At 39.0% G+C, this 13986-nt stretch overlaps 2 protein-coding genes across 3 annotated transcripts; both read right to left on the bottom strand.

Moving 5' to 3' along the window:
• Window positions 1-785: 785 nt before the first annotated feature.
• Window positions 786-7230, bottom strand: LOC117911070 (protein NLP2-like). 2 transcript variants are annotated; one of them, XM_034825238.1, is made up of 5 exons: window positions 6723-7230; window positions 5166-6259; window positions 4494-4538; window positions 3391-4408; window positions 786-2295 (listed from the first exon to the last, which is right to left on the bottom strand). In XM_034825238.1, the coding sequence occupies exons 2-5, from the start codon at window positions 6060-6062 to the stop codon at window positions 1412-1414; spliced, it is 2844 nt and encodes a 947-aa protein (XP_034681129.1). In that variant the 5' UTR covers window positions 6063-6259; window positions 6723-7230; the 3' UTR covers window positions 786-1411. The 2 variants fall into 2 exon arrangements, with proteins under 2 accessions (XP_034681129.1, XP_034681130.1); XM_034825239.1 differs by having other exon boundaries at window positions 5166-6219.
• A 5111-nt stretch (window positions 7231-12341) lies between these two features.
• On the bottom strand, window positions 12342-13762 carry LOC117911814 (zinc finger protein ZAT3-like). The gene has a single exon (XM_034826236.1). It carries the CDS (start codon window positions 13484-13486, stop codon window positions 12518-12520), a length of 969 nt encoding a protein of 322 aa, XP_034682127.1. The 5' UTR covers window positions 13487-13762; the 3' UTR covers window positions 12342-12517.
• Between the last annotated feature and the right edge of the window lie 224 nt (window positions 13763-13986).

Raw genomic sequence — 13986 nt, 5'->3', positions numbered from 1 at the left:
TTATAGAATCATTAACCACATTTGATTAGTGGGACCTTTTCCATGTTTTCAGTGATAGGGCCAGGTTTGGTTCCAGGTTTTCAGTAATAGGACCTGATTTAGTTCTAAAAATTGGCTATCTATCAAATTTTGGGCTACAGTTGTCTCACTTTTAGCACCCAACAGTTCCATATCTGATCATCTTTTTAGTAGTTCCATACCTTTTGTTAATAATGCATCTCTCTTTTCCTGGTTTAAGCAAATTGTAACTGGTTTCGGTTTAATTGAATGATCCCCCAGAGCAGCATTTGTTTTCACTAATTGGTACTTTCTTGCCCTCCACTAATTGGACATGGACCAGCCACTATTTCAATAAAAAGTAGCCCCAACGAAAGAATACTTCTGGTAGGAAAGGAAATGTGCTTGGATGGAGTCTCAGGATTCTCATGTTAATAATGAACAGCAGGACTTTGCATTTTAGTTTCTTTCTTCTTCTTCCTCTTCTTTGCTTTTTTCCTGCAGAGGTGGGAGTTTTTAACTGCTAGACTTGAAGAGAAACTGGGATACTAAAAAATCTGTGATACCCAGAAATTTTTATAGAAAGTATAATCCAACTTTTACCAGTTCTGAACAATTTGGAGTCCTGAGTTCCAAGTAACAGACAGGTTCTTTCATGGTTGCTCGGTCGAATAACTGGTATTTGCCAAGGCAGGTATGCGACTTCCTACCAAGTATATGATCAATCATGAACTGAAATCCATTGGTTGATAGCCCCACAAAATCCACACAAGTGAACAGGGGGCTGATACAAAACGGTCGGAACTCAGGATTCATTGTTTTGACAAGGCAACAAATCCACACAAATGCAGCCAGTTAATACATCTTATCCTGAAAGGCATCAAACATACAGAAGAGGCATTGTTAATACACCATCACAAACTGAAGATTACATTGAGAGCCTCTTGAGCAAATTTTAAAAAGAGCATTAACTTTGAAGTGTAAAATCCCTTATCAGAAGACACATGTTAATGGCAAAGCAAGCAGATTTGAGGGAAGAGCTCCATACTCTTTTAACCCCCTCTCATACTGAAAAGTACCAAATGGATGTTTGTATAATATTAGTTTTGCCAATGAACATCAATGCTGTAATTGATGTAATTACACGACATGTTTGGCAGCCAAATTGCTTATTCTTGTCCCAATACTCTCTGAGATTCATATCTTCAGCTCCTTAATTGATGCCTCTGGGTTGACGAAGAAGATCCAGCAGCTGTTGTGCTATCATGAAAATGAACAGATTCCAATGTTCAATGCATCAGCAGAATCTTCCCAACACTCACACAAGCAGCTGGCTGTATAACGTCCAAATATCCCTAGATTACTACTAGTATTTTGACTGCAAACACCAACCAAATAGAAACTGGTGATGGTGTTAGGATGGACCGCTGCTAAAAGCTGAACTTTTCAGTTTCAGACGAGAAGAATGGTGGAGAGAAAGTTTAATTGTGCGGCTCTGGCATGATCTGTATACGTCTATACACTCCTCAAGATCAGCATCGCATGTCAAGAGAACCCATTCACAATCATCATCCAAATACTTGAGATCAATGCTATTCATGTTGTCTATACTAAATCGCCTCGCTATCTCTTGTTGTAGATCTTTGAAACTCCAATTCAGCTGCAGGCTGAACCGGACTTTCTCTTCACCAAAAGTGGCTTTGATTCTAAATCCACCCCCATCGCGCAAGGCCCGGCTGTTACTCTTTGGCAGGGGAGGTAAAGTCTCAACGCAAGGATGCTCACCAAAGGATTTATGGCTTTGAGATCTTACCAAAAGCTTTGGCTCATCTGGATTAGAGACATGCAACTCTGCATCACTACGTGTTCTCTTTAGCAAAACAGGGTCTTCTGCCATTAAAACATCTCCACTGACTGAGGCATTGACTGTGGTAGATTGCTGCTTTGCTCCAGTCGAACAACAGAAACTTGAACTGGAGCTTTGACTGCATGAAGAGGAGGGAGATTTTGAAGTAGTGACTCCAGGGCTAAATAACCCCTCAGATTGAGGGTTTAACTGCTTTGAGTCGTCAGTCATCTTGGATGAGGAAAATGGGACAGTCCCAGGTACATTTGGAGAGCTCAATTCTGGGAAGTTTGTATAGAAGGACCCAATTTGAATAGCACCCTGGGTACCTTGGACTGAGTCTATCACAAGCTGGAGTTTCCTTAATGAGTGGCCAACTTTCTTGATCTTCCGGGAAGGCCAACGGGTGATCCCATGTTGCCTGCATATCCTTTTCAGGGTAGTGGGGCACACTGCAACCAAAACAAACCAGGTAAGCAATTGGTAGTGAGCTGGAAACAGCCTATTTGCATCACCACATGGCAAGAACTGATAATCCTAATGGATAGATGCCAAGAACATATACACTATCACTCTGAAGCGAAGGATATGAAGATATGAAAGAGAATGTGCAGTAAACTGAATGTACAAACTAGGCTGTGATGACAAAGTATGCTGAAAAGTAGTGAATGGTAGTTACTGTTTAACAAAGAGTGTTAGCTCCAAATAGAGTGAGGGATATTGGAATCCAGGAGTATCAGGTCCTGGTGACATTTCAGGACAACATGGAAAGAAAGTTTGGGAATTTACAATCCAGTTAACAAAACAAATTTTAATGAGGAATAAAGGAATTATGTGAAAGAAACTTCAAAAGGAAGATGAGCAAGGACAGATATGCATGTTAGAAACAGAAATACTTTTAAGTCCTATTTTGGATTTATTTTCAGGGAAAACCATTCATGGTATCAACACAAATTCAAGCATATAAACCATGAAAAAACATTAAAACTAATTTGGGGCTCTCAGAGTTCTTCACTGAAGTTAAAGAAAAGCTACTAGGAGACAAAAGAGAATCATCCTACATCTCAAAGTAGGCTGAAGGAATCTACTTTAATGAGAGATACCCTGCTGCAACTTGTGGACATAGAGTCCAAACCATGGTGTCAAAGTTGGAATCTGGAAATTATTTGACACCATGAATACTCTGAAATTTGGAAAAGTGAAGTCTATGGAAAATACAAAATTCCACAAGAATTGCCAAAAATTTAAGATTAAATCAGTAAGAGAAAGCAGTTGATTTTGGAAACAATCTACAATATCTATGGTGAACCATTAAAATTTTGAATTGTACACAATCAAAATGGCATACATGCACTTGATGGAAACATCATGAATATTACAGGGTTTAAAAAAAAATTGAATGATTTGTTTGTCAACATGTTCTTGAGCAACTAAATTTGCATCCTAAATCAAATACTACAGTATACTTTGTTTTTATAGGTAAAACATTCATGTGAGGAATACTAAAACAAGAAATTGCAATTTAACTGTAATGGATATTTCCCTACCGCCAATACTCTTAGCAGCATCTTTTAGGCTCCCAGCAAAGTATTGGCTGAGAACTTGCAAGCTGATAGTCTTTTCTGTCTTGGTACGTCTCTTCTCTCGAGCTTTTCTGCTACCTGATGAGTGTTGCCCACCAAAAGAAGAATCTCCACCACCTTCAACGCTACCTTTGGCTCCTGAATTTTGCTGAGGTTGCCCAAACTCTGAGAATACCTGCCCATGGTGTAACTCCACCTCAGTGTTATCCCAATTAGTTGTCACTTTAAACTCTTCTTCTGGCTCTTCCTTTTGATACTCCAACGAGACAGAGACACCTTTACCTTTCTTTTGGGCTTCCATCATATGGGCAATCCAGGATGACTCTTCTCTAGAGGGTTCTTTTATAGGAGGTGACAACAATTTCACAGATCCTTCTTGTTTAACTCTCTCATCTGAAGCAAATAAAATTTCACCAACTGGCAATATGGATTCTTTCTCTAGATCCTTCTCTGTTACAACACGGAAAATTTGACAAGTCTGTTGTATAACAATGGATAATGAATTCAGCACCTGCTTTTGTTCTTCAGTTTCTTGGCAATCTGTTGGTAAGAAAAACTCCAAGATAAAATCAGCTGATCCATTATAGATGCTCTTTAGGCGGATTGCTACAGCGGCACGCAACCCAAACATCCTAGCATGGTGAGAAAGAGGATATTCTGTCTTGCTAAAGGCAGTTATGTCGCTTTCAAAACAGGGTTGATTTGTTGTTAATGCTCTGCCAACAACACCCTGTCCTCTAAACAGGTGGTGATCGAAGCATGCCTCATTAAAGCCCTTAAATTTTGGATCAGTCACATAGTAGGCATGATCAACTGTAGATAAAAACAAAGCATAGTTCTTATCAGAATGCCGGCAGCCACCTTTACCTTGTTGGATACATGGGGCCCAAGTTTGAGCTAAAGGTAATCTATGTGTCCGACAGACATGTGTCAAAACCTTTAGAATCTCAGGCAATGCAGCTTGATACAGTTCATTGCAAGCCTGAAAAAAGGAAAGAATTTTGTTGATCTTAGTACTAAATACTCAAGTTCACATGGTTATTACCTTTGGGATACTGTTCATTTACCTTGACAGGTGGGATTAAAACTTCAGAACTCCGAAGATCAACAGCCTGAAAATCAGAATGCTTATTCAGACTCAAATCTGTTAACTTCGTGGTAGTCAGTGCAAAACTATTCATTTACATGGGAAGAAAAGCATAATTGCAATGATAAAAAGAATAAAAAGGAGGAAGCTAAAGGCAATTGAATGAGAAAACTGTGAGAAAGTAAGGCAAAATAAATAAGTACAAAGAACAGCAAGAAACAACAGAACGAGAGGAATCATTGAATGATTCATTTGGTGACAAAGGTGATTATTTAGTCAAATGAAGAAGTGAAAGTGTTAATGGAGTTTACATGTAGAGATTCATTACATGAATTCTAGTAACATCTGACCACCAATAAATGGTGTTTTCCACTCATCAAATATCATGGAACAAGAAGTATATGGTTGAAAACATTTGAGGGAGAGCTTCCAGGGGCTGTTGTTGAAAGAAAAGAAAGCCCATATGTTAGGGTCTAATTGGCATGCATTTTTGTCAAGCAACCATGTAAACCATACAATTTAATCTGGTCTGAAATCCATCATTCTTTAACCAGAAATGGGTGAAATTTTTATGGATCTTCACCATGCTCTTTAGAATCCAACATTCTTAGTTCAAATATGATTTAAAAAGTTGAAGAGAAGTAGAAGAGACCTCGAGAGCTTTGCAGACATTTTCAAGTTCAGGACGATAATTGATCTTTTGAGCAGTTGTCACAATCTCAATGACACCCAAGCAAACCCCACTGCCTCGTTCAAAAACAGGAAGTGCAAGTGATCCCCGAACATTGTATCGTTGGGCATAATTGATACGTGGGTACTCTTCACTCTTAAAGAAACGGACATCAGGGGTCCATTCAGGCACCTTCCCTAAGAAAACACGGCCAGGCAACCCAACCTGCTCCTTTGAATCCTCCTCAGCAGGGAAGTGATAATTCTCAGAAACATTTCTATAATTTGCCAGACTCTGGCAGTCAGGATCAAGGGAGAATGGTTGGTCATTTGTTGTAAGAACATTTTTGCCACCTCTCTTTATAGGGACCCATATCTGAATAAGGACATCCCTCTCTTTAGTAAATTCTCTCAAGTTTCTAATTGCCAGAATCAATCTGTTCTTCACCGAGGAAACAGCACCTGGATTTGCACTTGGTCCAATCCACAATTTTCTGTTCAGTTCAGTTCTTTCAACCAGAAAACTTTCAGATTGGCCTGAAGCTGTTGCAGCTTCAAAGGTTTTCCAGTTGTCAGACTGAGTTCCAACAAGTCCTTCCGCTTGGGGATAAAATGGGGGTGGATTTTCAGGTAAGCTTGATCTTTGGCCATCATCTCCATAGCTTTTCTGAGGTGTGTTTGGATTCTCAAAGGTAAGTGAATAGTGTGATGAGTCATTCAAAGCACTGGAAGTGGAGGCACCTGGTTGCAAAAAATTGAATCCATCAGTGGTCTCCAACCAGCATCCTTCAAATAAGAGCTCATCCATAAAATTCAGATCCATGGCGCTGTCTGAGGGGCCTCCAAATACTGAATTAGGAGTAAAAGAACCATCTTCCATACCGAATTCTCTGAAAATTCCAATTAAAGCGACACTATTTCATACGAGACGCACACACTTTCATGACCCAAAACACAGAAGAAGTGTAAAGATGAAAAACAAAAAGAGAAACTTCCAGGGAGGATTCCTTTCGCCGGTCTTCAAAAACCCAATCTGTCTGAGTTGCAGAAACATCGTCAACAAATATTCTTTTGGAACTGCAATCAGAAATGAATTTCAGAGGAAGCAGCCTAACACAATTTCATGGAGAACTAAGGGAAAAAAGTAGTTTGATTGAAGTTCTTTTAAACCCAAAAATGAAAAGATTCTTGAACTTTTGGTTGATTGAAAAGTATGGTTTTCACCATTGTTCCAAAATCCAACCTTAGCCAGACTCAGAAATCACAAGAAATACTCTTCAAACTAAAATCATCTCAATGAAAAATGAAAACCCATTCCAGAAAACATCTGATTTATCAACTTTGCTGTGATGTCAGAATTCACAAGAGGACTAAAAAAAAAAGAATAAATAAAGAAAAAAAAAAAACAACCCATTTTTTCAAACCCAAAACCCGTACTGATTTTGAAACCTACGCTATCCAATCGCTGCACAAAACTAATAACAGAAGTACAGGTGAAAAAAAAAAAAAAAAAAGCGTGGGGAGAGAATAATCAACTCACTTTGTGAATATTCCTGGAATATCTCAATTGGGCATGTCCACCATGGCTCAGATAATCTATATCTGAGTCAGGAGCAGCAACATATCACCAACAAAGATTTGGTGAAGAGGGAGAGGTGGATTTGGTCCTTAAAAACCCAGCCACAAGAAAAAGCTATATCTCTCAAGGAGCTTTTATCTTCAGTTTTTGTGTCTGCTCTTTCCAGTTTGCCTTCTGGGGTCTACTACCATTCAGGCTATAAGGTGAAGAATCTCCTCCAAGGCAGTAGGACCCACAAAAGAGCCATACATATATATATAAGATTTTCAATCCTTCTCCCTTGCATGTACAACACTGTATATCTGCTTTGTAAAGTCAACTACACCAATCATAAGGAAAAACAAGGGAAAAAAAATGATGTTTTTGATGTGAGCTCAACTTCACAGAAAAAGAGAGACAGAGATAGAGGGAGAGAGAGGAAGAGTACAGCAATTGGCAATTGATGAAGTTATGAATGCTTTATTGCTGCTGAGATTCTGTGTCTTGTATTGCTTATTGAGTTTCATTAATTAAACAAAGGCTTCTTGTGTTCCCTTTACTTTTCCCTTTTTTTTTTTTCCCCCTTGGGGCGTTCTGAACTTTTTGGGTCTGTGAAAAGATTCTCACCCTCTCCTCAGTAGGTTTTTGACTGAAAGATTCTCAGACACCCTCAAAACCAAGTTGACCTTAACCTTTGGTTGGCCTTTTCTTTTGGGTCCCCTCTAACTTAGACTCCAAGACACTGGGCACACTCACTATGAACCACACACATCATCAAACTGTGGCTTAAAGGCATCTGCAGCTCTACCCTCAAACTGACCTCAAGTTTAGTAAGAAAGAATGCAAATCACCCAAATAGAACAGACCCCAGTTGTATTTTCTAATGGTATATTTGATTCAATCCCATGTGAAACAACATAAAATATTATTGTCGAACTCAGAGTCATGAATTTATGCACACCATCAAGCTCTCTGAGCTTGATTAATCCTCCAATAATAGCTAGGGAGCTCTTGATGTACATGAAATGCTGGCCTAATTTGGTCATTCTCCTATAATCTGCCTCTCAGAATCTTGGGGGGTCGGGGTTCTTCTCTTCCTCGGGTCGCCGCGTCCACCTAATGTAATAGTCCAGATTCCACACCATACAATCTTATCACTTTACTCTGCTGATTGTTTAATGGAATCCTAATGAGTCATGATCAGTGATTCCAGGGAGGGAGGTGGGGATTTTTTGAGTGAAGTGCCTCATTGTTGCTTGTCCCGAACCAGCCAGGCCCTACCCATGCTGCTTATGGGGAAACACACAATTACAAAGCTAAAAAACTTTTGATTAAGCAGGACTGTATATGCGAAAGGCCCCACGTAGCTTATGAAGCAATTTGGTAAGTCCACATCAAGAAGAACAATAGATTTTGAATTAACATTTGTTGGCAATTATGGCCATGGTTGCTTGTGGATTTGAAGATTTGAAATGGGCAGTCTCCATTTTATTCATCATGAATGATGCTCTCCCACAATTTGATGCATGTATCTCAACTGTAAACAGATTATTCTGTTGCTTGGTAGGCCAGTGATGGTGATTAGTGTCCTATCAGCAAACGATGATGTGAGTTGAAGTAGAGTCATTTACCTGCATTATTATAAGAAAAGAAGTTTATGCAGTTTGATATTGAATTAGTATTATAATAGCCTTGATTAGTCACTGAAAATGAAAGAAAATGTTAATTAATTGGGAAGCTTATGACCACGAATTAAAGTTGGAATGCAGATCAAACCTACTGAACTTACTTATGGCGTCCTTTCTCGAATAATTTATACTGTTGATGAGGTGTAAAGCACCAATTGTCATTAAACTAAAACGAAAAACATAATTAAATAGCAATTAGTATATCCATCAAGATGTTAAACTAAAGATTTCTCTTTCGTGCATTCCACACAACTCTTGCAGAGGCCCCCAATTAATGTGTATTATTGTATGGTATACTGATGGAACAAATGAGGCTGACCCCATCTACTTGTTCCCTCCATTTGTGGCTCTCAGCCAAAGGTTTTGCCTTTCACCCCCTGCCATCGGAATCTTGTCAGAAACAGAACCGTTGCTGCTTCAGGACAAGTGGGAACCTTGTGCAGGTGGGGTTCCATTTTTCTAATGAAAGATTTCACTGCAAGAACAAGTCCTGTGAGTTGAGTCAGGACAAATTATCAGAAAAAATACCAAAAGAAAGCAACATTAACGAGTAAACCGAGAAAACCATTCCGGGTTTAGAGTCCTAATTAATCAGATTATGTGCCATAACCCTAAAACTTTCCCATGACCTCCACACACCAAGACAGCTTGCTTGGACTACATAAAAATGGTTTCAAGATTCGTGCAGGTTCTCGATTTTGACAGAAATAGTAACCAGTGCCAACATGCCAAAACATAGTTTATTGATAACAATGTTTTATTATATGAAAAGTTTCCATGTTTAGAAACAATGGCAAGTAGTAATGAAGAGATGTTGTATCAGTACGTAATTGCAGTGGACTCCTTCAACCTTCATGCCATGACCAGGTCTATCAGATCATACGAACACTTGACAGATTTTCATATCTAAGCCAGAAATCTTGGCTTCAGTTCAATTCCTCATTTAATATTGTATCAACCAATTTGCAGGAAGATTGAAGATTGTAATTACTATTAGTATTCTTCAGAGATTCACTAGAGACCAAGAATCAAGTATGCAATTAGTAAATTCATAATGAGACCAGTTCAAGTTTTTCTTGGACACAACTACAGTGGTTTTCTTTTGAGAAAGTAGTTTTCTGTTGAATGATTCATTCAACAAAACTACTTCATATTTCGCTATCAGAGAAAAAGTTCATCTTGCTGTAGCTGACGTTTGCAAGGACTTAAAAGAAACGAAAAGGAAGAGAAAGCGACGTTGCTTAGCCCCATATGACGCGCCTAGATGTCATTCTTACTTCATGAAGCTTCCTAAACCCACGCTTGAAGGACCACGAAAACTAGCATTAGATTAGGTGAGGAACTGCATTATGCATCAGCAATTAAAAAAAGTCAGCTCAATTACATGGATGAATTATTTTGACATAGACAACCATGTATGTGGCTGTGGAGTCCATAAGCCAATTGGATGAACTGATCAAGATCCCAAAGGATTCAACATGCATATCTATGAACTCATTTTTCTATGTTATAAGATTCCTCCACTTTATTTAAAACTAGATCTGATTATCAGGGAAGAATGGTCAATATTCCATAGTCTAACCTTGTTAGAACTTAGAAATAAGCCAGGCTGATTGAGATCAAGTTGGGGAATCAATCTTTAGCAGTTCAAACCACACGATATCATCAAACAAGGCCCAGTGATGACAGTTGTTCGATATTTGAGTAGATGGAATATTCGACCGCCTAATATGACAAGATAGGGTAGGAGGATTCGTTGCAGATCAGCACAAGAAAAGGAGAAGAGAAAGCCATGTGGGATTTTTTTATTTTTCAGAACTTGTACTTGGACACCGTATTCCATTCCATATCAGAAGAGTTCTATTGTGTTTTTCACAGAATAGGACTGGTTTAAAGATTTCAGACATGACGAATACACGTTGATGAATATAATAAGAAGTCATTTAATACCTAAACCGTCTTTTCACAGGATCACAGAGGAGAGTTGAATCAAGGCAAGATACCTAGGGGCTTTCACACTGCATATATACTTATTTTACGGAGGGGAATCCAAAAAATTCTGACTTCTAAAGAAATGATAATCTTTCAATCATGGTGATTTATTAACAAAATCATTTTGGATAGAACCCCAAAGTGGTTGTCAAATGGACAGGTAGATAAGGACTGGATATACCATTATTGAACACCTCTGATTAAGACCAGAAAAGGGAAGGTCAATAGCATTTTTCTATTCAGCTTCTGAAATGTCTATTGGGTAGGTGAGCTATAATGAAAAAGATCCGATGTGGGTCTAATCTCTGGAAATTCAATCACAACCATTCAAACTCCCTATATATCAATACATGTCAGGGATTCATGAAGTCATTTGGTTAGGAAATAAAAATGGTGGTTGATGAAAAGTCTTGAACACAATAATAATTATACTTGAGTTCACATTTTACCAGCTGCTTGAGCTCCACTTCTTCTTATGATGACACTCATTTGTATGGTCCTGGGCTATAAGCAGATGAACTATAATTCATAATTACACATTAAGAAGCTTCAAAAGTACTTTCAAGAGTTAAATATTATCAGAGTGTTTCACCTAGTGTAAGGTTCGATGTCTACAAATCAAGGACAAATGTTAAAAGTACGATTAACTCTTAAAGAAATGATGCGATATGGGCCATAACAGACATCAGAATAATGGGTTTAATAATAAGTAATGGGAGAAACAGATCTTTTTACATATTAGTCTGCTCGCGTCATGGCTTATGCAGTCAATTGCTGGTGTCCTGCCCCTTTTTCTAATCACAGGCCAATCAGAAGGAATCTAAGAGTTAATCTCTAGCATAGTTTTTCATTCTGAATCATATTATACACACACTAAAAATAGAACAAATCATTGGACTGGTTTGGATCATTATCATTCTAGCATGAAAACCAGGCACAAAGGAGCTAGCCTGGTGAGAAGTGAGAATTAAGCAGAATTCTTATGGTTCTGATGCAACCTATTAAGGCCATGAATGTACATTCTGGTACATGGAATAAGCATAAAAGTTGCATAATCTCGTGGGGACATTAGTGCTAAAGATTTTATAGCATAGAGTACTCTAAAGTAGGTTAGGTATCAGCCAAGTTGCCACCATGTGACCTCATGGATTATCATAGCTTTGATACAGAGTAATAAGTTAAACAAGGTATCAGCAAAGTTGTTATCCTGGCTTTAGTGGGTATGGACATGGAATACATCACACAAGTTATGGAGGGAGCTTTGGCCTTTGCTGTTGCATTTTTTTTTAAACACAAAGTTATGTCCTAGGGTTCTTGAGGGTTCATTCTGGATGTGTAAAAGTAGAGCTCTCATGTGGAAGGAGACATCAGAGCTTTTTCATCTTCTAAGTATATGACCCTACATTTCATCACAATGGTAAAGGGTTAGAAAATGGAGTATTGGCCTTTGGCCATTTCGGAAATCTGAAGGTGTTTTCTCACCATGTCCTGCCATTTCTTTTCTCCCCTTTCGATCAATACTTTGTATTTATCATCTCATAAAGATGATGAAAATGTAATAACAACCTCAAGCTGGTCAAAAGGTTGGGGCAGGGGGCTAAAAAAATTCTCTTATGTCTGAAGAATAACAAGGTAGTTTGTCTTGACCCATGTGTTGTGTAGCCACTATGCGGTTCTCCTCATCTCTATTTGAATAGAAAACCAGTTCAATGGAATGTTTCCAACCACATAATTATTTAGATTGTGGTTATTGATCCTTATTCTAATAACATCAACAAACAGTTAATTTAGACAATCCAATCTGCAGGCCATAGGCTTTGTCACTCAAAATCTATAAAGTATTCCGATGACTATACAAAAGAAAAGTAACATAGTGTTTTTGCAGTGCAAGCACAATATATGCATAAAGACACAGAGTGTTTATCAAAGTCATCTATGGATTTCAAATTTCTGTCTCCCAATTTTGGAGCCAACAAGAAACCTTTCCAAGTCCATATCAACTATACAATGTTAATACAATATTGACCAGTAATCCTACATTACAAGCAGAGCCAATTCAGTAACGAAAAACCCATATTAGAGGATTTTGAATCACCCTCATAGTCCCAGCCTTAAATCCAAAGCCAGATTTGAAGAATGAGAGCAATAGGAATCATCTTCCAATGGGGCAGGCAAGTTCAAGTCGAGACCGAAACCTGCCTTGGGTGCAAAGGGGTTGAGCCCTTGAGGGAGTGACGATAATGATGATGGTGGCTCATCCCCTCTCTCCCAATGGCACCTCTTGTGTCCACCCAGGGCTTGACCACTAGAGAACACCCTCAAACAGATACTGCACTTGTGCCCCAACACCATCATCATCTTCTCCTCCAAATTCTCCTTCACTTCCCCATCTCCATCCCTCTCATGCCCACCACTCCTATCCTCATCCTCCCCCTCATTTCTTGTTATAGCAAAACACCCCTTCACATTCTTATGACTAGCCCTGTGGCCCCCTAGAGCCTGGTGCGACCCGAAAACCTTCTTACAACTTGAACATTCAAACCTACAACCCCCACCCAATGCGTCAAGCCCATCAGCCCCATCAGCCTGATACGCCAGCATACAGTGACTAATCCTCTCAATTGGACCAGCCCCATTAGCCAGCATAAGCAAACAGGCAGCAACCTCATGATCATCCTCGCTCATCCCCAAATCCGCATCCTCCACACCCTTTTCGGAGCGTCTATAATTGGGAGGTGGGTTTATCCCCCTCCACTGCCTCTCAGGGTGGCACCTCATGTGCCCAAACAAGGCCTTCCATGACCAAAACTTCTTGCCACACTCACTGCACGGCCGAGTGATCTTTGGAGCACTCGGGTCCGCCTTCTTTCCAGATTTCGCCTTCACAATGCCACTAGAGCTCGCCACCACAGAAGGGTCGATTCGGATCAACTTCGAACGCTTCTTTCTGGGGTTTTGATTCTGAATTTGGTAATTACTGCCACTCTGCTGAGATGAATCCAAGTTTCCAAATGTCTCTACTGGGTTTTTGGAAGTATGAACAATTAAATCTGTATTAATGTTCATCACTTTACGCAGAGGAAAATCCACATTGAGATTTCGGAAAAGAGTTGAAGAATGGCCGATGAGTTTCTTTTGTAGTAGAAGCGGTTACGTACAGGGCTTTGAATTTAGCAGTTATTTTCAGTTCCTATTTTCCCGGGACCAATGCAAATACCATAATCAGCCCTGAAATTTCAGCCCTAGGTAGGCCACTGGATGGGGGCGAAAGGGTAATTTAGACACTCAAACCGCAGCAACTAACCCATGTTCATAGTGGAAACCGCAGAGGCCGCGGTTTTCTCAATGCTAGTGAGAGTCCAAAGGACATCAAATTGGCCAAAACGCAGCGTTTTGAGATTAGGGAAAAAAGCCATATATTTTTCCAAAAAAAAATTAACTATTGAAATTATGATGTAATTTTATTTAATTTTATTATCGAATTTATTAAATATATTTTCAAATAATTTATATTTTTTTTCCATATTTTTTATTTGTTTATAAATATCTTTAATATTCCACCTGTT

This window comes from Vitis riparia, chromosome 3, assembly GCF_004353265.1.
Source record: "Vitis riparia cultivar Riparia Gloire de Montpellier isolate 1030 chromosome 3, EGFV_Vit.rip_1.0, whole genome shotgun sequence".
Taxonomy (NCBI): Eukaryota; Viridiplantae; Streptophyta; class Magnoliopsida; order Vitales; family Vitaceae; genus Vitis; species Vitis riparia.
The sequence above is the reverse complement of the archived record's forward strand: the minus strand, read 5'-3'. Positions and strand labels throughout refer to the sequence as shown.

Coding starts and splice junctions, on each gene's coding strand:
- LOC117911070 (XM_034825238.1), bottom strand. CDS start 6,062: ATGGAAGATGGTTCTTTTACTCCTAATTCAGTATTTGGAGGCCCCTCA. Junction 4,539..5,165: donor ATGTCTGCAAAGCTCTCGAG/GTCTCTTCTACT, acceptor TCTGATTTTCAG/GCTGTTGATCTTCGGAGTTC. Junction 2,296..3,390: donor TGCTGCTAAGAGTATTGGCG/GTAGGGAAATAT, acceptor TTTTGGTTGCAG/TGTGCCCCACTACCCTGAAA.
- LOC117911814 (XM_034826236.1), bottom strand. CDS start 13,486: ATGAACATTAATACAGATTTAATTGTTCATACTTCCAAAAACCCAGTA.